Genomic DNA, 23857 nt, shown 5'->3' on the forward strand with positions numbered 1-23857 from the left:
GATTTACTTATACAGAATAAATTGGCTTGTGCTTGAAGGGAAGGAAGCTGAGTTCCCTTACTTAAGGGAGGAGAAGAAACCTGATTAGTTTGTGGCCCTTTCTTAGTGGGTAGAATTGGCGGGGGGGAGGGGGGGTGGGAGCAGTGGGGTCAGGGCCTGTTCTAGAGACAAAGTGAGCAGGTGGATTCAGCACTTTCCTTCTGGCTGCAGAAGAGGTACCAGACAAAGGCCAAAGCAGGAAAATCAGCCTGATAATCATCAAGTTAACCAACCCTCCCTCTCCCCCTCCCCCCGTCCCAGGATGCTCCTAAAGAATTCCAAATAAGAACTCACAAAATCTAGTTCTCAATAATATGAAATCTCTGCATGAAACACTTTTCTATTCCATAATCAGTCATGCTCACAGCAGCCATGAAACTCTGACTGTTTCTGAGTTTCTATTTCAAGCCTTTTGCACATTGTCCCCCAGAGCTCTTTTTACTTGGTGAATCATGTTTCTCATCCTGGAATAATGGCCTCCGTGGTCATTACCTTGAGCAATCTCAATGGCTCCATGGTTCAAAGGGAGCTGCAGTTAAGCTCACCCTTGAAGCCAGCCATCCGGGGCTGCCTTGAAAGCAGGAAGCACAGTTGAACACACTGATTCCTTTACATAAGGCTGTGACCAAGTTTTCATGGGTCTGTGGCCATCTGAACAGAGGAGGACCACAAGTGTTGGGAGGCTGTGTAGCTGCTACCAAGTAAGGTTCAAACCATATCCTTTATTCGTGACCTGTCGGCAGGGTTCAACAGTCCATTCTTGAGTTTGTGCTTTATCTAGGATGATTGGAGGGTATTAAAACATACTGTCTTTTCTTTAAGAGAATGGCAATAATGAATAATAGGTTTGCATGTTTTAGGGCATCAAGCCCAGCTTTAGTTTTGTTTTTTATCCCTACGATTCTGTGGACAATCTCTTTCCAGACTTCATTACAGGTTTAGTTTGATGAGAACTGTTGGGTAACTGGATGAAATAATAGATATAGGAGCCTATAATGAAAAAAAGTAACTTCAATACAAAAGTAAGTATTATTATGTCTAAAGAACTGCAATTCTGTTTTGGTAGAGGGCTTCTGTGGATTTCCAAATCAAAGCCAGGTACTAGTTAGTGGCTCATGCCCATAATCCTAGCTACTCAAGAGGCAGAGACCTGCCAATCACAGTTTAAAGACAGTCTGGGCAGGAAAGTCCCTGAGACTCTTATCTCCAATTAACCACCAAAAAGCCAGAAGTGGGGCTGGGGATATAGCCTAGTGGCAAGAGTGCCTGCCTCGGATACACGAGGCCCTAGGTTCGATTCCCCAGCACCACATATACAGAAAACGGCCAGAAGCGGCGCTGTGGCTCAAGTGGCAGAGTGCTAGCCTTGAGCGGGAAGAAGCCAGGGACAGTGCTCAGGCCCTGAGTCCAAGGCCCAGGACTGGCCAAAAAAAAAAAAAAAAAAAAAGCCAGAAGTGGAGCTGTGGCTCAAGTGGCAGAGTGTTAGCCTTCAGCCAGAAAGTTCAAGGACAGCACCCAGGCCCTGAATTTAAGCCCCAGGCCCAGTACACCTGCCCACACGCACATCAAATATAAGCTTCTGCACTGCATTTTTCAAAGAACTGAAATGTTTTATATATAATGGTTTTCTTATACACTGCTTCTAAAAATAGAATGGTAGTTTAGTCATTAAAGGCTACTCTATGTGCTTACATGCAAATATTTTAAATTTCATCAAGTAAATAACTTTTTTTGTGTGCATATGCAGTCCTGGGGCTTAGGTGCTGTGCCTTACCTTCTTCACTAAAGGCTAGCACTCTACCACTTGACCAACCCCAATTTCTGACTTTTTGCTGGCTAATTGAAGATAAGAGTCTCACAGACTTTCCTGCCTGGGCTGGTTTGGAACTACAGTCATCAGATCTCAGCCTCCTGAGTAGCTAGGATTGTTATAGGCATGAGCCACTAACCCCCAGCAAGTAAATCATTCTTAGACAGTGCCGGGCTTTGCTCTACCCCTGGGCTTGTCTGCCTCCTCCTTGTGGGATCTATTCTCACTCTCTCACGTCCCCTGGCCAGTCAGGATTAATCGCAGAAATGGGGTCCCAAGGCAGCCTCGGTTTGCGTGTGGTTGCGAGACCCCATGCCTGCCAGCCCAAGGAAAGACACGGGCGTGTGAGAGTCCCAGAGAAAGCTTCTGGGCATTCTGATTTATTCAAATGAGGAGCCAACAGATATACCCCCAAAGGCGGGCACAGGAGAGGGGCTACAGGTTGGCTAGGAGGACTGTCCCTCTGGTGATGTCACAGGACTTCCTTTATGGGCAGAGATCACAGGCCCCCAAGGCCTGGGTTCTGGGGTCCAGGCCATCAGACACATGCTCGCCCCCAGGGGCTGGGGCTTCTCTTCCTGTGGAAGGCGGAAGGAGACTGGCTAAAGCCAGCTGTCCCTCTTAAAGGCACAGCTGTCCCCAACAAGACAGAATGAGAAATCATTACTAAAAGTAATGATTTACTGTAGATCTTAAATATTGACACTGGTCTTACTTGTCATGCTTTCAAATCATGCAAAGTAATTTCAGTTCAACCTACAAGCAAAGCGTTTATTATAGCTAATTCTTGTCCTGTGTTTTTAAAGCATTTATTTATAAGACATTAAAGTGTAGTTCATCTTTTCCTACCTTGCTATTACCAATCAGCACTGATTTTCCCAGGACCTCTGAATGCCAGGTTTCATAGTATTCAGAACTTACAGAGCCCAGTCACCAACCTCTAGATCTTCACCAAGTCATAGTCACGTGATGCCCTGGGGAGCTGGGGTGGATGGTGGGGGTGGAGATCTTCTGACTGAGTACCTCACTATGTTTACAACACAGTTAATCATTTAAGGGTTTGGAATCTTCCTATTCACTGTCTATATACTATCTATCTCTATGACAACAGTTGTCTTGCCTACCCACTGACTTTTGGTCTCCTGTTTTTATCTCTAGGCTAAAAGTCAAAGCTCCTCCTAGTGTTCCTCGAAGGGACTATGCCTTAGGTAAGAGGATTTCTAAAATTATGTTTTTGCCATTTGGCTCTTATGGTGTTCATATTTGTTTGTTGGAAAGTGAGTTATGCTCTACTAAGTGGCAAATAGAAGGTGCCGTGGCTCAAGTAGTAGAGTGCTAGCCTTGAGCTGAAGAGCTCAGGGACAGAGTTCAAGCCCCACGACCAAAAAAAAAAGGTGCCTATCCCAATTTGAAGAATGACCACTGGCATTGAGCTACACAGAGGGTATGCATAACTTCATCCATCTCTCTGTCCATCTATGTCTATGCAGCTATTTGTCAAGCATGCTGCAAGTGCCAGGCATGTACAAGGTCTTAAGTAGAACTGCAGTGCCAAATAAGTCAAATGCAGTCTCCACACTCCCACTTCCTAGTCTATGAGGGTACAGAGGGGAAGAAGATGGGAACACTATGTCCTGTAGGAGTTCACAGCATCTGGGCCAGGTCTAACCTGGGGCGTAGGATGCGGGAAGAGAAGGCTTCCTCTACAAAAAGGTGGTGACATGGTGTTAAAAGGGTTTGGGAATAAATAATCCATGGCAATTTGGTACTCAGTCTTCCATGAGATCAGCCTACAATCCCATTCCAAACTAGAATTTTGTGTGTGTGTGTGTGTGTGTGTGTGTGTGTGTGTGTGTGTGTGTGTGTGTGTGTTTACTAGTACTGGGGCTTGAACTCAGGTCCTATGCACTGTCTGAGTTTTTTTGCTCAAGGCTAGTACTCTACCACTTGAGCCACAGCTCCACTTCTGACTTTTTTGGTGCAGAACTGGAGATGAGAGTCTCACAGCCTTTCCTGCTTGGGCTGGCTTCAAACCTCTCACCCTCCTGAGTAGCTAGGTTTACAAATGTGAGATCCCGCTACCCAGATAGAACCAATTTTTGACAGAAGTTAGTCTTGGCAGTAGTGAGCAAAATAAAGTCTCCAACACGATTTCCTTCTCTGGAATATATAGGAGGATAGGCCTACAATCTTTTCCTACAGTACTAAATGGAAAGATTTCCTGAACTTGGACAGATCTTGGCAGCCATTCATGAAAACAAGGGGGCTATAGACATCACAATGATTCCTCCTCTGCTGGACAACAGCTAAAACCAAATCATCATCTTTAATGATGTTGATTATTTTTTCTTGCTACTGGTCAAGACAGCAATAAATCAGATAGTTGCCATGGACACTAATGAAATCCTATCCCATCAAGAAATATTGACCAGCATATCTGAGTCTGATTCTTGACCTGTTCCACTGACCTCTTAGCCAGTTTAGACTGTATGCAGGGTATCCATACCCACAGGAAGGAAGGGGAGTCCTGGCCTGGCCTTTAAAATCTACATCGCCTAAGCCAGGTGCTGGTTGGTGGCTCACGCCTATAATCCTAGCTACTCCGGAAGCTGAGATCTAAGGATTGCAGTTCAAAGATGGCAAAGGCAGGAAAGTCCATGATACCCTTGGCTTCCATTAATCACCAAAAAGCTGAAAGTGGAGCTGTGGCTCAAGTGGCAGAGTACCAGTAAGAGGTAGGGGTAAAAGGTCAAGGACAATGCCCAGGCCCTGAGTTTAAGCCCCAGCCCATCTTATCTATAAGTCAAGAAATCTGCTTAGTTCAAAGCACCTTTTTCTAAGGCTGGCTTAGAACCGAGACCCTCAGATCTCAGCTTCCTGGGTAGCTAAGATTACAGGTGTGAGCCATTGGCCTGCAGCAACTGTCTATAGTCTTAATAATCAACTTATTTGTTCTTGATATCTCTTGGAACACAGAAACACAGTCCAGGTTCAGAAGGTAGTGTAACCCTTCTCAGCCCTAGCTACACAAAGGGTGCTCCCGGGCTTCAGAGCAGCTGGTGTGGTCTGGAAGCTTGTTAGAAATGCAGAATCTCAGCCCTGCAACACAAATACCCGATGAAAATCGACATCTCACAGGAGTTCCCAGGGACTTGAATGCAAATTAGAGTTGAGAAGCTCTGCTGTGTAATTCACCATCTCTGTCCTAAAATCACTGTCTCTGACCTGAAAGACAAGTAGACCTTCATATCCACAGATGTTTGCAGAGTATCAGAAATCCATCCTGTCTGCGCTACCAACATGGCCTGGACCAGGCTCCCTGCTGTTAACACTTGCTCCCTGGAAACAATCCTTCTGGCAAAATCATCATCAACCCTTACCTTGCCCCTCTCACCCTTCTGCTTCTCTCCCATCTCTCCCTCTCCCCATCCTCACCCCTATTCATGACCCAGGAGTGTTTCCAGCTGCTTCCCCTGATCCCTAGAGTCCCAGTACAAGCTGCAGAATTAGGGCCTTGGCCCTAAAACTCCTCCAGAACCCCAGGAAGCCTCCAAGGACCTCAGAGGTCCCTGTGCATGGAGATCTGAGCCTGCCGGGAACCCCTGGCCAGGTTACTGCCCTCTAGGAACTGCAAAGGCCTGGGCCACCCAAGCATCATAAAACAGTCGCACTTGTTTCCCCAGACATTGGAGTCATGTCCTCTTTCCTGTGCTGTGGACAAGCCTTCTAAGCCAGGAGTGAGTGTTTGACTATGGTGACATGAGCCTTCTCAGAGCAGAGGATGGACAGGACTAGCACCCCCTAGAGGCTGACAGAAGAGTCACACAGCTCCTCCTCTGGCTTGACTCAGGACAAAGATTGGGACGCACTAATAATGGTGTCCTGGTACACACACTAATAATGGTGAAGATCCAACCAGTGAAAGGCTTGTGGCATTCATCAGGGACCAACCAGCTCTGTCTTTGTCTTTGAGCTGGTGACCACAGGAGCTTCAGGGTCCACTGAGCAGAGTTAGTGAGACCCAGGCAGCTGATGCAGCTGAAGGAAGGGACAAGAGCTAAGACCTGTGGGGTGTTCACTGTGTTTTGGATGGTTTGCTAAATTCCTTGCCAATATAATCCATTCAGTCTTCCCATTAGCATCATGATACAGGAATAACTATCTCAGGCTGGGCATAGTGCTGTACACTTGTAATCCCAGCAATCAGGAGGTTGAGGCAGGAAGACTGAGAACGTCAATGCTAACCTATGCTATGTAGTATGACCCTGTCTTCAGGAGAAAAAAAAAAAGAAAAGAAGAAATTATCCAGGGATATGGCTCAAGTTGTAGAGCCCCAACCATGAGCAAAAAAGCCAAGCAAGAGCATGAAGCCGTGTGTTCAAGAAACAAATTACTGTCTTGGTTTTGCAGATGAGGAAAATGCACCTCAGAGATGTGGTGTGTCCAATGTGACTGCAGCCTTTGTGGGGAAAACTCAGGCTCTCCCATTTGCCCCCATGCTGAGATGGAGACATGGCTTGGTGGGACATTGCTTGCCACTCTGACACACCATAACCCCTGGTATTAAGCACAGAACCCGTTTCCCAGTTGCACGCATTCACACCTGAATAGGCTCCCACTTCTTTGAACTCAGAGTGAAACAGAAGCGAGGAAGGACCTTGAGTTTCCAGGTGTAGGAGGACATTGTGGAACAGGAATTTGTAGGTTCCAGGCCCCAAGTCCTGAAGTTCAGATGTCAAGTCTGGCCACTTGCCCCAGTAGGCCAAAGAGAGACAAATAATGGCTGAGGGCAGAGAAAGGATATTTAATTAACCCGAGAAGAGATAAGGTTGTACATATGTATCACCATCTTCCTCATACGGATATGTGCCATAAGTTTCAATTACAGCAGGAAGAATCAGAGACAGGAGGGAGAAGTATGCATAATCATGCAGCAGCCTGAGTCACAGATGTGCTCCAGGGGTGAGAGGTGGCGGTCGTAGCCTTGATGGTCCAGTGGCTCCTTGGCCAGTGATCTGTCCTGTTGTTCTGTGGAGGCTCTGCTGTTCCTTTCCACGGAGGTTGTTTCCCTTGTAAAGATGTTCTTAGATCAGTGCTATCCCTCCCGGCTTCTAAGATGGCTGCAAGGTGACTGCAGGAGAAGGTGGCTCAAAGCAAATGACACAGATGTGTCAGGCGCTGGTGGCTCACACCTGTAATCCTTCTCAGGAGGCTGAGATCTGAGGATTGGGTTCAAAGCCAGCCCAGACAGGAAAGTCTATAAGACTCTTATCTCCAGTTAACCACCAGAAAACCAGAAGCAGAGCTGTGGCTCAGAGTGGTAGAGCACTGGCCTTGAGCAAAAGAGCTCAGGGACAGCGCCCAGGTCTGGAGTTCAAGTCCTCATGACTAACAACAACAACAACAACAACAACAAAAAGGCACAGATGAAAAATGGAGACAGACTGACAGTGTCACCACTGAGGACAAGGCTCAGCAAGTCCAGTTTGCCAAGGCAGACAATAGGTTTCATAAAGGCATTGTCTAAAGTTTTCTGTGGAAATGGCCAAAACAGAAACAGTTTATTATCTGGTGTTGATCCTCCTTTATCCCAGGGACTAGAACCTTCTTCCCCTGCAGAGATAGGTGATTGTATTAGGCAAAGGACTGCTCGCCTTTTCTTCTAACTTCTTGGAAATTACCAATGGTCACAATTAAATGATCATTTGCTAGGTCGACTCAAAGGGTGATTTATTGAGAATTAATTTCTGTGTATGTCAGAAAATCATTTATGGCCCACACCTGGGTAGAAGAGAAGCTCCCCGGAGCATTTGCCATGTCTTTCCCAAGAGAGGGCATTACTGCGACCGTTGCTTAAATGGTGGCCACCCTGGTTCCAAAGCCACATTTCACCTAGAAAGTCCCTTTACAGGCATCTCCTCCTGCAGCTGGAGTCAGGGGTCTGCTGTGGCAAGGGGTAGAAATGGCATAAATAAGTTAAATCAATAGAGGGTTGGAGGCATAGCTCAGATGGTAGGGCACCTGTCAGCAGAACGTGAGCTCTGGTTGGAGTCTCAGACCAAAGAGAAAAATATATATACAAGTAAATAGTCCTGCTTCTGTGCTGGGAACTGGGAGTCATCCACTAGACCCTGTGGTGCACCATGGGATGGAAAGGAGCTGGGGACCTTCTGGGGGGCTGGGCCTTTCTGTCCTATAGCCTGTTCCTGGCTGATTTCCTACACAGCACAGTGAGCTCTAGGTGACCTCTGGGGTCACATTATAGGATGAGGTAGATGCGAGCTAGGCTTCTCATACTTGTAATGTGTTTTGAAGGAGATATATTCATTCTCCTTGACTGTCATAACTCAGACCTATTTTCTTCCTCAAGCCTTAAGCTACTTAAGACCCAAAGCTTGTCATCTCCATTTGCATCCACAACCCTCCAACAGAGCCTGGATGTCACCTGCTGCCTGGAACAAACTGAGGCTCAGCTTTGAGAATCCACATGAGCTTTGAAGTCAGCCTCCAAGGCTCTGCTACTGGCTCTGCCTTTCACTACCTGACCATGGTCATGTAACTCAGCCATTTTATGTCTCAAGTGGTTTTTTTGGTTGTTTTGTGTTTTTTTTTAATGTGTGTGTGTGTGTGTGTGTGTGTGTGTGTGTGTGTGTGTGTGTGTATGCCACTCCAGGCCAGTGCCTAGAGTGCCAGGTACTATCCCTGAGTTTTTTTTTGCACAAGGCTAGCACTCTACCACTTGAACTCCAGCTTCACTTCTGGCTTTTTACTGGTTAATTGGAGATGAGTCTCATGAACTTTCCTGCCCAGGCTGGTGTTGAACCATGATCCTCAGATCTCAGCTCCTAAGATCTGGCTAAGATAACAGCTACCTGCTCCCGGGTTCCACACAAGAGTTTTGAGAGGGCTACTTAGAATATAGTAAAGCGGTGGATAATTATTATTAAACAACAACATGCAGAAGGTCAAACTTAAGAGCCCAAGAGAATCAAAGAAGTTCTCCCCCATAGTATACACATGGAAAGAGGCCTCCAGATGCCAGCTTTGTTACCGCACTCCCCAGGAAGCTGCATGAGAATTTAGGTCTGAGTCCTGTCCAGTGCTCATCCTACAATGGATTGACCCAGATACCAATTCAAAGAAAGCCACAGAGTATGGACAAAGACAGACATGGGTCATAGGCACGCACCATCAGGAGGTCTCTCGTGTTTTAGAGTAGGGATAAACAAATGGCTTAGTAACTATTAAAAGCCAAGTAAGTGGCACCAGGAAGCCAAGAAGAATGGAAAGCAGTTCAGGCTGTTTGTAGTTAGGCTGGACCTGGCCAGCTGACAGGCCTGCTCATACATTCCATGTCTCTCTTGCTGTTTCAGAGACACCGGCCGACGAGGGAGAACAGTGGTCAGATGACTTTGTAAGTATTCACTCCTGGGATTGAAAGCATCTCAGGGCCCTGTGCGAGGCCTTGTAGATGGCTTGTTTCTGAACTCCATGCTGGCAGTTAGCTGAGGATCAACGGGGGAGAGGCAGAGGGCACCCTAGAAAGGCCACCTCTAGACAACAAGCCAATAATCCTGTAATGACTGACCTGACTGGCCACTCACTTCACACCAGGTCAAGAGCATCACAGTCATCACTGTGGCATCATGGTGGCCAGAGCTATCTGAGGCGGTGCAGGGCTGCTGCTCACAATTCTCACTGGCTCAACCACAACAGATGCCATGATGTGTCAGGATTCCCCTATTGGCTGGCAAACACTCTGCCCTGCACTCTCCTAGTACATCATCCTCTGATCCCTGTCCAGGAGCTTCAAACCAACTAATTGCTGAAGAGTTTAATGCCAAGCCCAGCAAGGTGCCTCCACATCCAGTGTCTGGGAGCTTCTAAATTTAAACCCAGATAATATTAGCAGAGTTTTGGAGGTCTTGGTGTGAGAGAGAAGGACCTGACCATGGCGACCTTGGTAGGTACAGTGCCAGGAGGAGCTGTCAACCTCCTCGCGGTGGCTCCCCAGTCGTCACAGCTTAGAAGCTTTGGCTTGCTCCTTGAACATACTGACTCCATCCAGAATCTGAGTTTGAATTCAGGAAGGGATCCCCAAAAGTCTCCACACAGCTTCAGATCCACTTCACAGGTAAGGAAATAAGAGAATGCAAATGAGACTCTCCCACTGCCGCTCAGTGGAATAAGATCCCCAGTCCGGTGCCCAGAATCATGCCTGAGCCCAGCTCTGGGCTGTGCATACCACCAGGAGTTTATGTAGTTTGAGGGACAGATCATTCTTCAGCTACAGGAAAAGAATAGGAAAAAGAGTGGGCCAGGTGACCTTTCTGTGAGTCATTTGGCCTTGGAGTTCCTCCCAGAGCCCAGAAGTGGTTATCTTCTCAAAGTGCTGCAGCAGCACCTCCTGCTGGTAGCAGCTTGGTATCACACCTGTGACCAAGAAAGGAAGTTGGGTTGGTTCCAGATCCGGAGAAAAGAAAATGGAGCTGACTTGCTGGACAAAATGGCAAGGGTAGGAACTTAGAAAACATAAAGTAACATTGTTATGAAAAGGAGGGAATAACATGTTAACAAGTCAGACATCCAAAATTAAGATACCACCTACAACAAGTGGTGAGTAAGCATCTCCACATTATTTTTACTTTAGTGGATCTCGAGCACACATAGGAGAAGTGCAGGCTGTTGCTGAAGCTTCCAGGCTTGATTTAGAACTCCTCTTGTAAGTTACTAGTGAAAGGGGGAAGGCCCCCAAAGCAGGTTCCCCATCCATTGGAAAATTGCATCTGGATGTTGTATTGTGGGAATGGGGACAGTGGGCATGAGGGTGGTAGATAGACACAGAAGCCCCTTTGTCTTGAGTCAAATAATTGTTCCCTGGAGGCAGGAAGCTCTGGCTTTACCCATCACTAGTTGCCCAATCCTGCAAATTCAAATCTACCCAGGCTAATGGCTTCCTGGTCCTGACACGAAGAAAACAGCTCTGATCTCTCAAGTGGATTAAGCACAGGGACTAAGGGTGGTGTCCACATTTGCAGGACAGTGACTATGAAAACCCAGATGAGCACTCGGACTCGGAAATGTACGTGATGCCCGCGGAGGAGAACGGGGATGATAGCTATGAACCGCCCCCAGCTGAGCATGAGATGAGGACCGTCCACCCAGCTCTGCCCTTCACCAGGGGCGAGTATGTAGGTGAGGCCACTCCCCCACCCCCCACCCCCGACACACACACACACACACACACACACACACACACACACACACACCGTGTCTGGACCACAGAGGGAAGGGCCTGAGGGCCCTCTGCCCACCTTGAGGCTTACATGTCCAAATGAGTAAAGCCAGTTGCCAACAGGTAATGGAGCCCAAGCAGTAAAACATTACCACCCTAGGGGGAAGGTATTCTCGTAAACCAGGAACATTGAAAACTGGTGAAAATAAATAGATGGATTCCTATATAGATCAATGAATAAGGAAAATACATCCTGATGGTTGCCCTGCCCCCAATCCATCCCCATAGACTCACAGAAAACCAACTCTAAGACTGGTCCCCAGGTTTCTTATGACTTTTTGTATGCCAGGTTTGGAAATTTCTCCTAGGAAGTTCTCACAGAACAAGGGCAACTTTTCAGGATCTGAATGCTAAGCTTGACACTGTCTTTCTCTGCTGAAATAGCCCATCCCCATGAGTCTAGATTGTGGGGTCTCCCTGGGGGTGGGGTGCTGGCTAAGAACTCTAGGCCTAGAATTTGCCTCAGAGGTCAAATATGCACAGCTGAGGTCTGGCTTTGAGCATGAAGTGTCCCTTTCTTTTTTTTTTTTTTTCTGCCAGTCCTGGAGCTTGAACTCAGGGTCTGAACACTGTTCCTGGCTTCTTTTACTCAAGGCTAGCACTCTACCACTTGAGCCACAGTGCCACTTCCAGCCTTATCTATATATGTGGTGCTGAAGAAACGAACCCAGGGCTTCATGTATATGAGGCGAGCACTTTACCACTAGGCCATATTCCCAGTCCCCGAGTGTCCCTTTTGATTGTCCAGCAAGAAGAAATTTATCTTCCAGTTTCCACAGGAGCGTGAAAGGGATGTGAAAGTGTATCCCAGCAGTCAGGGCAATGCTTGCTTGGATGGAGTGGTCCTCCAGGTCACTCCTCACTGCTATAGCTGCCTCCCTCCAGGGTAGCCGTAAGACCTGCTTGTGTATGCACAGTTGGTCTACAGAACACCTACTACTACCTTAAGCCAGATTTATACTAAGCACGGCAGCAGACAGACTTTTTAGGTTACAATGCATTGATTTACTGCTGTGGCCTACATATGAAGGAGGGAGTTCTCTCCATTTTACAGAAGAAGGAGGAGAGCCTCAGAGGGGTGAATTAACTGGGCCAAGGTTCTTGGGGGGGGGAGATGTTGTGAGGGACTATGATAGTCATATATACTCTCTTCCCACCTGAAAAAATAAAACCAATTTGGGTGATTGAGGATCTCAATCCAGGACACACTCCTCAAACTCTGTCTTCTATGTTTTGCTAATTCTGATGTACTGAAGTACTGTATTAAGAAGTCTAACCCTCCCATGATAGTACATACCTGTAAGGCCACCCATTGAGAGACAAAGGCAGGAAAATTATAAGTTTGAGTCCAGTCCAGTCAAGCAACGTTTGTCAAAAAAAGTAAAATAAAAAAGAGCTAGGAGTAGCTCAAATGTCAGTTTGAAGCCCTGGGTTCAATACCCAGCATGAAAAAAAAAAAAAGGAAAGAAAAAGAAGTCTAAACTCCAAGAGCTACAAATACAACAGTTATAGGCCTAGTCAATCAGATGGCCTAGGGCGTAAGCACAGCAAGTGCTTTGTTAACCACAGACCTTGGATTGGATAAGGAAGAAGCCAAGGCGGAGGGCCAAGTAGGAATCAGGAGAGCCTAAGGTGGGGGCATGACCGACAGGTGGCTTGGGGGAGCAAGTGTGCAGCCCCCAGATGAGCACACAGGTTATTCCTGTGTTCAGCGCTTTCCACAGTGGAGTTCTGCAGCTCTCATCACCTGACATAACATCAGTTCCACTGCTTAAGCAGATACACCATGCCTACTGCACTCACTATTGTCTTTCTAATCGCTGCAACAACTCTCCAAAGTGGATCCCTGTGTCTTCAGCTTGAAAACAAGGGGAAACATTCTAGAGAGGCTGAACAACTGCACAGACTCGGGCTAAGTGGAAGGGCAGGGGACAACCCAGACTCAACTGGCTTCAGGCATGGAGTTCCTTCCCTGACATCTGCTGGGGAGGATGGGCCCGGATTACCAGGATCACATAGTTTCTCCATGAATTGAGGGACATCACTAAGGGAAGGAAGGAATTTACAGGTTAACCCAGACAAGTGATTGCCACCCCTTCCATAACCCCTGTTCCAGCTCGTACTGGGGCTTGAACTTTCATTCAAGCTTGGTGCTCTACCATTTGAACCATACCTCTACAATTTTTTTTGCTAGTTAATTGGAGATAAGAATCTCATAGTCTTTCCTGTCTGGGCTGGATTTGAACTTGATCCTCAGCTCTCAACCTCCTGAGTGGCTAGGATTACAGGTGTAAGCCACCAGCCCCTGGCTAAACCTGGGGAACTTTTAAAGCGTGTGGCATCAGACCTTATCTCAGATGTTCAAACATGGTGGAACCCAGGCCTGGGCATTTTTCAAGCTGGGGGTAGGGCGAGGATTTAATGTGTAAACAGTGTTCAGTCCCACCTCATTGAACCTTCAGGCAGTGTTGGGCCACCAGCTTTTATCCCTCCCTTGGGAAAATGCTTTTGATCGCATCCTGGGTTGTTATCAATGAAAGAGTTGAAATTTTCCTACCTAATACTTTCGGTTTGCTTCTGTAAGGAATGTCCCACTGACCACTTGTAGCTATGTGGGTGCCGTGGGTTTGGAATTTCTAAATCCCAGTGGTTTCCACTCCAGGCACAACTCAGAGCCTTTTCAGTGTTTTCTTTTGTTTGCTCTAGACAATCGATCAAGCCAGAGGCAATCCCCGCCTCTCAGCAAGACCCTTCCCAGTAAGCCAAGCTGGCCTTCAGCCAAAACCAGGCTCGCCTCTACGCTGCCGGCCTCCACCGCCCTGCAGAAACCTCAGGTCCCACCCAAGCCCAGAGACCTCCTTGATGAGGTAAGTAAGGTAAAGCAGGATGTGGAGGGCGATGGCTGGGACTGCCTACAGTTGCTTGTCCTTTCAGAGTATGAATGGAGTGGTGGGAGACAGGAGACCAACTGTTAGGATTACAGTGATTTCTGTCTTCATTTGGCAAATGATATGAAAGATATGAATTCAGGACAGTGGATTGTAGGAGGCTCTCCATTTCTCTGAATAGCTGGGAGTGGAGCCCTGAGAGGTGAGGTAGGTTTTGCAACCAGCAGCCCTGTTGTGGCCCAGACTCGGGTCGAGAGTGGGGAAGTGTGGAGGAGGCAGTCTGGATGGCAGACGGGGAGCCAAGGTAAGAAAGAATTTAAAAAAAACAACAAAACTCCAGCCGAACCTGTAGATAGTGTAAAGAAAGTTAAGGACAAGCAGCAATAAAAATGTTAAGATCTGGGGCTGGGAATATGGCCTAGTGGCAAGAGTGCTTGCCTCGTATACATGAGGCCCTGGGTTTGATTCCCCAGCACCACATATACAGAAAATGGCCAGAAGTGGCACTGTGGCTCAAGTGGCAGAGTGCTAGTCTTGAGCAAAAAAGAAGCCAGGGACAGTGCTCAGGCCCTGAGTCCAAGCCCCAGGACTGGCCAAAAAAAAAAAAGTTAAGATCTCTGGGTGCTGATGGCTCACGCCAGCTAAGCCTAGCAACTCAGGAGGGTGAACTTTGAGAATTAAGATTCAAAGTCCCTATCTACCCCCAAGTAGGAAAGTCTGTGAAACTCTTACCTCCAATTAACAAGTAAAAGGCCAGAAGTGGAGCTACAGTTTAAGTGGTAGAGCGCTAGCTTTGAGCAAAATACCTCAGGGACAATGCCCAGGCCCTGGGTTCAAGCCCCAGGGCTGGCTAAATAAGTAAATAAAATTTAAAAGACTATTTTCTATGCTTCCATGTATATGCAATGTTTTGCATGAGCAAATCTGTAGAGACAGAAGATGGGTTGATTCGTGGTTGACTAGGTCGGGGGAGGGAGGAGCCAAGGAGTTACTAATGAGTTCAAGGTTGTTTTTCGGCATTATTTTTTTGGTGGTGATGTTCTAAAATTAGGTTGCGGTGATGATTCAGCAACTCTGAAAACACAGTCAGTCAGTTCCGGTTCTGTAGGCTCCCAATCCACAGATTCAACAAGCTGCAGACAGAAAACACTTTCTGTAAAGCCGTTGGTTTTGATTATAATCACTTTTTTCTTGCCATTATTTCCTGAACCCTACAACTATTTACATTTACGTTATGCTAGGTATTTTAAGTAATCTAGGGATCATTTAAAGTACACAAGAGGGTGTTCACTAGTTGTATGCAAATACTCTGCATTTTTCAAAGGGACTTGCATACCCATGGATAGAGAGTCCTGAATGCCCAGGGATTCCAAAGCATGGCTCCATGCCCAAATGCACTGCACTATAGTTTACACAGTGCAGTCCTATCTGTAGTATAGGCCAATAAGGCTTCTCTTTAAAAAAAAAAAAAATCAGTCCTCCCAACAGTCTACTGTGAATGTACTCTTCATTCATCTCTACATTTCTCTTAGGCTGATTATGTGGTCCCTGTGGAAGATAATGAAAACTATATTCACCCCACAGAAAGCAGTCCACTTCCCTCTGAGAAAGGTAAGAGTTTTCAGTGGGAAGCACCTGGCAATTCCTGGCAATTGGTTTGGACACTCGAGGCTGTTCTGGAAAGCATGGAGGGTCTCAGAAGGGACAGTGCACAAGGTGTCTGCTCTGTCACCTCAGTATGTCCCTTCTCCACTGACCAGGAGAACACCAGCATCAGCAGGAGAACACCAGCAGGAGAGCACCAGCATCAAACTGGAATTCTATAATTACCTGTATCTGAAATTATTCTGTATGTGTTTATTTAAGCTCCCATGGTGAACAGATCGACCAAGCCAAATAGCTCCTCAAAGCCTGCCCCTCTTCCGGGGATACCATCAGGTAAAGTACACGAGTGATTTGTCTCACTGATTAACAGTGTCCAAATAGCAGAGCACCTGCCTGAGCTCTGGTCTCTCCCTGCATGCCTCTTCTCAATCCCCAGGTGAGGGTTTACCTGCTTCTCTCCCTCCCTGCATTGTAAAGATCGACTCTGACTACAGGTGGGGGAGGGAAGCCTGGGGCACGGGACAAGGTCCTCTGTGTCCCTGGGATGACTTTAGAAGGTGAACTTTGGGGAATAATCTACCACTTGTCCTAATTTGCCTACATGGGCGCTGGGCAAAGGCCCTGGGCAAAGAACTAGTGAACATTCACCACAGGTAAGGTGAGGTATTGAGTTGAGAGAGGTACTGGATTGAAGTGGGGGTCCCGGATGAACAGGGGTGTACCTGTTCTGGAGGAGGTGGGTGGGAGCCTGTTTGTCTTTGCATGCCTGCTGTAGACATCTTCTGTGTAGCATATATAGATAAGGTGTGATCTCTTGGTTGCCTTCAAAGGATCTCTTCTGGTGCTCCATTAAATCAGGAGGCTCTGGGCTTACCTGTGGACATAAAAAGTCCTTTAGAGCTATTCCGATGGAGTTTCCCATCTACCTGTTAGAAAGAGCTTGGGATGTTCAGGTGTAGGAATAAGGACACCAACTCAAAAGGAACTTGGCGAGGCTTACTTCTGCAGAAGAGTATGCCATCAGGTGAAAATCAGGCAAGCAAGCACAGAGTAGGCAGGCTGCTCCTTTTTTATCCCTAACCCAGTAGGCCCCACCCCTCTGCTCCCATTGGCTGAGCTCGGATTCACAACCTGCAAAAGAATGTGGCTTAATTAACAAGATTTAACTAAAATGTAAGGAGATTTTAATGAGATATCTTAATTAAAATGCAACAGGAAGATGTAACTAATTGTAATTAACAAGGGTCAAGAGTATGTATTGTTTTTAACTATAGCCTCTGGGTTTGCCCCATAGCCTCAGGTCAGATATACACACTTCACTAGAAAGACCAGCCTCTCTGACACCATCAGACCCAAGGACAGGACACGAAGACTGACCCTCATTTGTCTCTGTGCAGGTCGGAACAGCGGGGCCTGGGATTCCAAGTCACCTTCACCTTCTGTGCCATCCCCACTGCCCAGGGTCGGGTGAGTCATCATTGTAGGCAGAAGCCTTGTGAGAGTGGACAAATGGAATGCTGGGAACCTGTTTCCCTGGGGGACCCCCAGTGGCCATTCAGGCTATACATTGGACCACGGTAGGTCCTGATGAGAAAGGAGGCTAGGAGTCTAACGATTCAATTAAATCTTGAGTTTATTGACCAAGTTTTCTACAGGATAACCCCACTATCAGAGGAATGATTTTCGGCCCTCTTAGAAGGTTACCTCTTTAATTCCTCTCCCATTGCTCTTGCAAACAGAAAATGATACACAATAAACATATAAGATGTTTGCGCGTACACTAGAGTGGGCAGACACCAGTGGTAGGGTGCTTTTCCAAAGTGATTGATACACAAATTTTTCTTGCTTACTGGATTTAAAAGCTCTTTGTAAGCTGGGAACTGGTGGCTCCTGCCTACAATCCTAGCTACTCAGGAGGCTGAGATGTGAGGATCACAATTCAAAATCAGCCCAGGCTAGAAAGTCCATGAGACTCGTATCTCCAATTAACTACCAGAAAACCAGAAGTAGAGCTGTGGTTCAAAGTGGTACAGTGCTAGCCTTGAGTAGAAAAGCTCAGGGACCAAGCCCAAGCCCGAGTCAAGCCCTATGATAGACAAAAAAAAAAAGAAAAAAAAAAAGCTTTTTGTAAACTATGAACATTGTAATGTTGGCTCGGTGTATTATTTTTAAAGCATACCTTCTGTCCCAACTTGACTCAGAACCACAATTCTCTAATCTCAAACTCCTGAGCCACCAAAGCCCAGCTTCTTTTTTATTAGCCTTTTAAAATCTGTCAATAAGCTGAAGTCAGCTTCACTTCATCTTCACTGAGTTTTAACAAAGTGAATCTCTTCTTATTCTCCAGGAAGAAAACAGCTACCCCATTGAAGATAGTAAGTTAATTTTCCATTTCAAAGTGTTTCCTGCTGTATGCTTTCATATCCATTGATTCAAAGTTGAAAATGCTTCTCATTACCTGAAAGGGTCGAGAAGCGCATCCACGGAATGGAGGACACCAAGAGACGTTCTCATGCAAAAGCAAAGGGTTTATTCGAGCAGGCTCGGGCTCACAGCATGACCGTAAACCAGTCAATAACTGAGAGCCCGGAGCTTTTCTGAGGGTGACCTTATATAGGACTCTACTATCCGTTAGGGTAAAGCCCGCGCATTTGTAACCAATAGATTTAAAGTAACACATCGTGGTCTGCACGCAGGCAGCCAATCATTTTACACTGAGTCACATACGTTTACCAATCATTTTAAGGAATCCTAATTTAGGCTGGTAAGGGATACGTGCCAAGCTGCATGTGTGCGCGGATTCTTGGAATGGGGAAGTGACCTTTTGGACACAATTTCCCGAACGGGGCTGGCGCCTTTTGTTTGTTCCCCTCAAGGTGGGTGACTGCTTGCAGGCTACAAAGTCCAGATAACTGCAAAGTCCAGATGACAATAGATGACAGGATGTTTGTCCTCGTGTCCCGGAGGGAGAGGGGCTTGGGTAACTTCCTACTCAAGGGGGCTCGTATAGCCTCTTTCAATCATGAACATGGCCTTCTTAGCTACTGAAGCTACTGTCCTCATAGTCCAGAGGACTGCAGACCCTCCGGTAGCTCTGTAGGTGATACCTGGAAGGAGCTTTTCCTTGCTGGACCCTGACAGCTCCTTCGCTAAGTGTGTGCAGGCAGATCAGAGAAAACAGCCATCTCTGGGCCTCCCAACACCTCTGCCTTCCCCAAGGAAAGTCCCTGTGTCTGCTTCTGGCCTGTTGACCCTGGAGTAAATGGCAGGCCCGTGTGTTCCAGGCACACAGACTCAATGGAAACTCAGACGCTTGTCAGAACTCAGTGAACCTAGGCCACTCCCTCATGGAAGGGGGTCCACCTGGGCCTGGAGCCTACTAGATGCCTGCAGGTGACAATCACTTAGCAAACACACAAGGTGAGGCTAGGTGCAAGGTGCTCACTGCACAAGCACTGCTGGTGGCAGAGTAAGTTGGTCCCCAAGCTGGCACTGCCACCTCCATGGGATACTTCCAGACAGTTGTCACTCAACACAAAGGTTGAGCTTACAACTGTGTGTGTGACTGAAGGGACAACTGTCAATCAAAGAAAACTTGATCAACAATTTAAAAAAAATAGTACTCCTTTGGCTTTTATTTCCAAGTTCTGCTACTTTGAACCTCACTGCCTTTCTTTTTCTTTTGCATAGACTCCAGTTGCCTCTCAACAGGCTACGTCCAGTGCTTGTGAAGGTAAACTTATTTATCCTAAGGATGAGCATGTTCTGTGGAAGTAATTTTTAATTAAATGTCTGCATATGAGTGGAATCCTGAATTTAATTGAAATAGAAAATTGAATTTTCTAAACAAAACAGCTTTTCACTTGGCAACATGTAGTGTGTAGCAAAGCCTGTTGAGACCTGGGCTTAGCAGACAGACTCCATGTACATTGCTGGGTGGGAGTCCTGATCCCAACAGCACTTGCTGTGCACAGCAGACTGGCAAGTGCACAAATCAATCACAACATGCCAAAGACACTCCTGGGAAGACATCTTACCAAATATGGTGCTTCTAAGATGATGCAGCTGGGGCTGGGAACATGGCCTAGTGGCAAGAGTGCTTGACTCGTATACGTGAAGCCCTGGGTTCAATTCCCGAGCACCACATATATAGAAAAGAGCCAGAAGTGGTGCTGTGGCTCAAGTGGCAGAGGGCTAGCCTTGAGCAAAGAGAAGCCAGGGACAGTGCTCAGGCCCTGAGTCCAAGGCCCAGGAATGGCAAAAAAAAAAAAAAAAAAAAAAAAAGACGATGCAGCTGGGTTTGAGGTTGGACAGAAGCATTTCACTCTAATCCTAAAAGGAGAATTCTCCTAATCCAGAAAAGCCTATCCCTGCTGAACGCCACCGAGGATCTAGCAACAGACAAGAAGCTGTCCAGTCACCAGTGTTTCCACCTGCCCTGAAGTAAGAATCTTTCTCTTTAAAAATGAGTTTCCAGGCTGGAGATGTGGCTCAAGTGGTAGAGCTCCTGCCTAGCAAGCTCACGGCTCTGAGTTGAAACCTCACTATCGCTAAACAAAAAAGGAAACTGAATCTACAAAGATGGGACTGATTGTTATTGAGCCCTTTTCAACAGACTGAACTAGGGCATTCACTTTTTAAAAAAAAAAAATGAGTTTCCAGCCCAAGATAGTAGTCTTCACCTGTAATCTCAGGATGAATGTGAGTTTGTGGTCAACTTGGGCTACACAGCCAGTCCCTCCCCTATACAGAAAAACTCTGCATTAAAAATCAATAAACAAACAACTAACTACTACCCTCCTGTCCCTGTAGGAATGAACACATGCTTAGTGACATGCACCATGACTCTAGTTTTCAGTGCTACATAAAGATCCAATCTGTTTTTGCTTTGTGATTAACTCTTAGAAGGTCTTAAGCAAGTCAAAACTGGGCTATACAGCAGAGACCCATTATCCAAGTTAATTACTGTATTTAACTTCAGTATGACACTTCAGTCAAGATTCCTCCTTTCGCAAAACTAAAGGGAATAATCTTGCTGATCTTTAAGATTCTGGTACCTCTCCTGACCTGAGATATGCTTTCTTAACCTTTGTAATGTGTTGGTTCATAGTTCTGTCCCTATAAACACCACCAACAAAATCATATTGTTCATTTATCTTAACTTCTTTCTTTCAGACCTCTCCATCAGAAACCCATACCTCTGCCACGTAAGTACAATGAAGTCACGAAGTGTGCCACAAGGTATAGATTTAGCTGTACTGGTATTTGGTCACTTTTAGCTGTGACTTAGTGTCTCCGCTTGTTTCTCCATCTCTAAAGGGATTCCAATAGTACCTAGTGCATAGGTATTGCATATGATTGTTTTGAAAGGTAAATTGTTTTGAGTCCCTTTTTTTTTCTTTTTTTCACATTGACTTAGTATTTTACTGGTTGGACATCTTTTTTTTTAGTAAAAGAAAACCAATTTAGTTGTTTTCAAAGTAAGAAGATCAAGTAAGGAAGTGGAGGTGTGGCTGAAATGGTAGAGCACTATCCTTGAGCACAAAAGCCAAGTGAGAGTACAGGGCCCTGAGTTCAAGTCCCAGTACTAGCACTACAAAAAAAAAGGTAAGTAATATCTGAGCAGTATCTGGGATAATGCTTTGTACATAGTAAGTCCTCAATAAATGATTATTAAATTTAAACTACATTTTAATGATTGTCAAGAATGTCTACAAAGAGGACAGGGCAAATATGTGGGCAATTTCCCCCAAGGCAAATATGACTCTCTTGTAAGGAGGGTAGGGAATGTTGTTGTTTTATTGGCTGCCATTTACCCCACTGCCTCAATCCAGAGTAGAGATACAAGAATGAACAGACAAACAAATGAATGTGGCTGAGAATGTGGCTTAGTGGTAGAATATTGCCTAGTATGCATGAGACCCTGGGTTTGATTCCTCAGTATCACATAAACAAAAAAGAAAATAGTAAAAAGATTTTAAAGCCACTAAATAAACCCCAAATGAATGAATGTGTAAATGAATAAAACAGTGAATATACCTCTGTATTTTCTGTGTTTCAGTGTCTGCACAGTTAGACTGTAAACTTAAGGGAGTTTATGTTTTTAAAGCAACAATAAAGTGGTCTCAGGATCACTTTATTTATTTATCTAGCTATCTAGTATCTTGGTAGTGGAATTTTAATCCAAGGCCTAATGCTTGCTAGGCCTCATTCCTGACTTGTCAGGACCATTTAACACTTAAAAATCATTGCAGATGGGGCTGGGAATATGGCCTAGTGGCAAGAGTGCTTGCCTCATATACATGATACTCTGGGTTCGATTCCCCAGTACCACATATATAGAAAACGGCCAGAAGTGGCGCTGTGGCTCAAGTGGCAGAGTGCTAGCCTTGAGCAAAAAGAAGCCAGGGACAGTGCACAGGCCCTGAGTTGAAGGCCCAGGACTGGCAAAAAAAGAAAAAAACAGAAAAAAAATAATAATTGCAGACCCAAAGAACGTTGCTTTACATGTTCCTTCCTATTAACATTAAATAAATTCATTGAATTAAAACTGTTGAAACACTGAAAACCTACTCATTTACCTAAAATAATATATAACTCATTGCATGGTATCATAGCATATTTTCATGGAAAATAAGTAATTCTTAATAATAATAATAGTAATAATAATAATAGGGAGAGAGGCATTGTCTCATGTTTTCACATCTCTTAACTGCCTGGAATAAGAAAGATTGCTGCATTTTCCTATCAGTTGCTACAGAAATCTAGTATGTTAAGTTTGTTTGAAATACATGAAGGAAAGCAGAGTTCAGAAAGATAGATAACTGAAAAAATAAAGACCTATTGAATCCTCCCCCCAAATCTGGGGGTGCTTCCTGGGATCCCAAGACCATACTTTGAGAGCCATTTTTCTGGAATGTGTCCCCAAAGCAACCATCATAGCCATGCAGTATAGATGTAGTACCCGCTCAAGAAACAAGAAAACTTAATTGATGTTTTTCAAATCCCACTCAGGATTTCCAGAAGTAGGAAGCCCGTCTGTGGATGGACCATGCCCTAACTTTTCACCAATTCCCACTTTTTCAGTACAGGTATGACATGAATTCTTCATATCAGTGGATTGTTGCAGAAGGGAAAATGTCTTCTGAAAAGAATTTGAAGTGAGGCTTGAGAACAGAGCCTTGGTTTTGGTTTGCTCCATTTATTCTGATTTGTATTCCAGATGCTCTGAGTAACAATTAGTATTTCAAATCTGCAAGGAAAGTTTTCTTTTTTTTCTAACATAGATTTAAACTTTGTGGTTTCCTCAGACTAGAACTATGTAGGTTTATGATATTAAAACAGTTGACAAAGAGACAGAAGAAAGGAGTCTTTGCTCTGAACAAGTACTTCTGAGCTTATGTAGAAAAAAATGTAAAGGAGGGGCTGAGGATATGGCCTAGTGGCAAGAGTGCTTGCCCCATATACATGAGGCCCTGGGTTCAATTCCCCAGCACCACATATATAGAAAATGGCCAGAAGTGGCACTGTGACTCAAGTGGCAGAGTGCTAGCCTTGAGCAAAAAGAGGCTAGGGACAGTGCTCAGGCCCTGAGTCCAAGCCCCAGGACTGGCCAAAAAAAAAAAGAAATGTAAAGGAAATATGATGTTTATCACTGCCTTCAAAGAAGGTATGTATTGTCACTTGCAAGAATGAAGTAAGATAAGATTCACAAAAATGCTGGAAATTATAAAGCACTCTACAGGCAGCAAGTAAAAGGAGCACAGTAGAAGAGAAATTGTAATTTACTTTGGAGAGAGGAAGGAAGAAGTGGTTCCGGAACCTAGACGGGTTTAGTTATGTTCCAGAATTAAGTTTAGCAGCTGAGGCCAAGTGATCTGCAGACATAGTGCCTGTGGGAACAAGGGAGGCTCAGACCCACAGACTATTGGTGCAGATGTGAATTCCTGGTCCCCAGCTTGCTCTTACATAGGCAGTCTTGGGAGTCTTGGCACAGAAGTTGCAGAGGCCTTAACAAACAGATTCCCAGACTTTCACCAGTGCTTTAAAGGAACAGGCGTGCTTAACAAAACCTCCATTTTCACAGGAAGCTGATGTTCACTCTAAGCCCTGGTATGCAGGTTCCTGTGACCGGAAGTCTGCTGAAGAGGCATTACATAGATCCAACAAGGTTTGCTCACCTTTGAATCCCATAATTGTGCCCTAAGCCATTCATTCCTT

General features: G+C 45.6%; 1 protein-coding gene across 1 annotated transcript in view; it reads left to right on the forward strand.

Moving 5' to 3' along the window:
* The window catches only part of Blnk (B cell linker), a 49853-nt gene that overhangs the window by 18369 nt on the left and 7627 nt on the right, over positions 1–23857 (forward strand). Inside the window, exons 3-15 of the mRNA XM_048338582.1 lie at positions 3008–3057; positions 9223–9263; positions 10888–11044; positions 13851–14011; positions 15565–15643; positions 15899–15970; positions 17035–17104; positions 17985–18012; positions 19328–19370; positions 19996–20080; positions 20813–20844; positions 22652–22728; positions 23724–23807. Coding sequence (XP_048194539.1) covers positions 3008–3057; positions 9223–9263; positions 10888–11044; positions 13851–14011; positions 15565–15643; positions 15899–15970; positions 17035–17104; positions 17985–18012; positions 19328–19370; positions 19996–20080; positions 20813–20844; positions 22652–22728; positions 23724–23807 — 979 coding nt within the window. The remainder of the gene's footprint in view (positions 1–3007; positions 3058–9222; positions 9264–10887; positions 11045–13850; positions 14012–15564; positions 15644–15898; positions 15971–17034; positions 17105–17984; positions 18013–19327; positions 19371–19995; positions 20081–20812; positions 20845–22651; positions 22729–23723; positions 23808–23857) is intronic.

This window comes from Perognathus longimembris, chromosome 2 (genome assembly GCF_023159225.1).
Source record: "Perognathus longimembris pacificus isolate PPM17 chromosome 2, ASM2315922v1, whole genome shotgun sequence".
Taxonomy (NCBI): domain Eukaryota; kingdom Metazoa; phylum Chordata; class Mammalia; order Rodentia; family Heteromyidae; genus Perognathus; species Perognathus longimembris.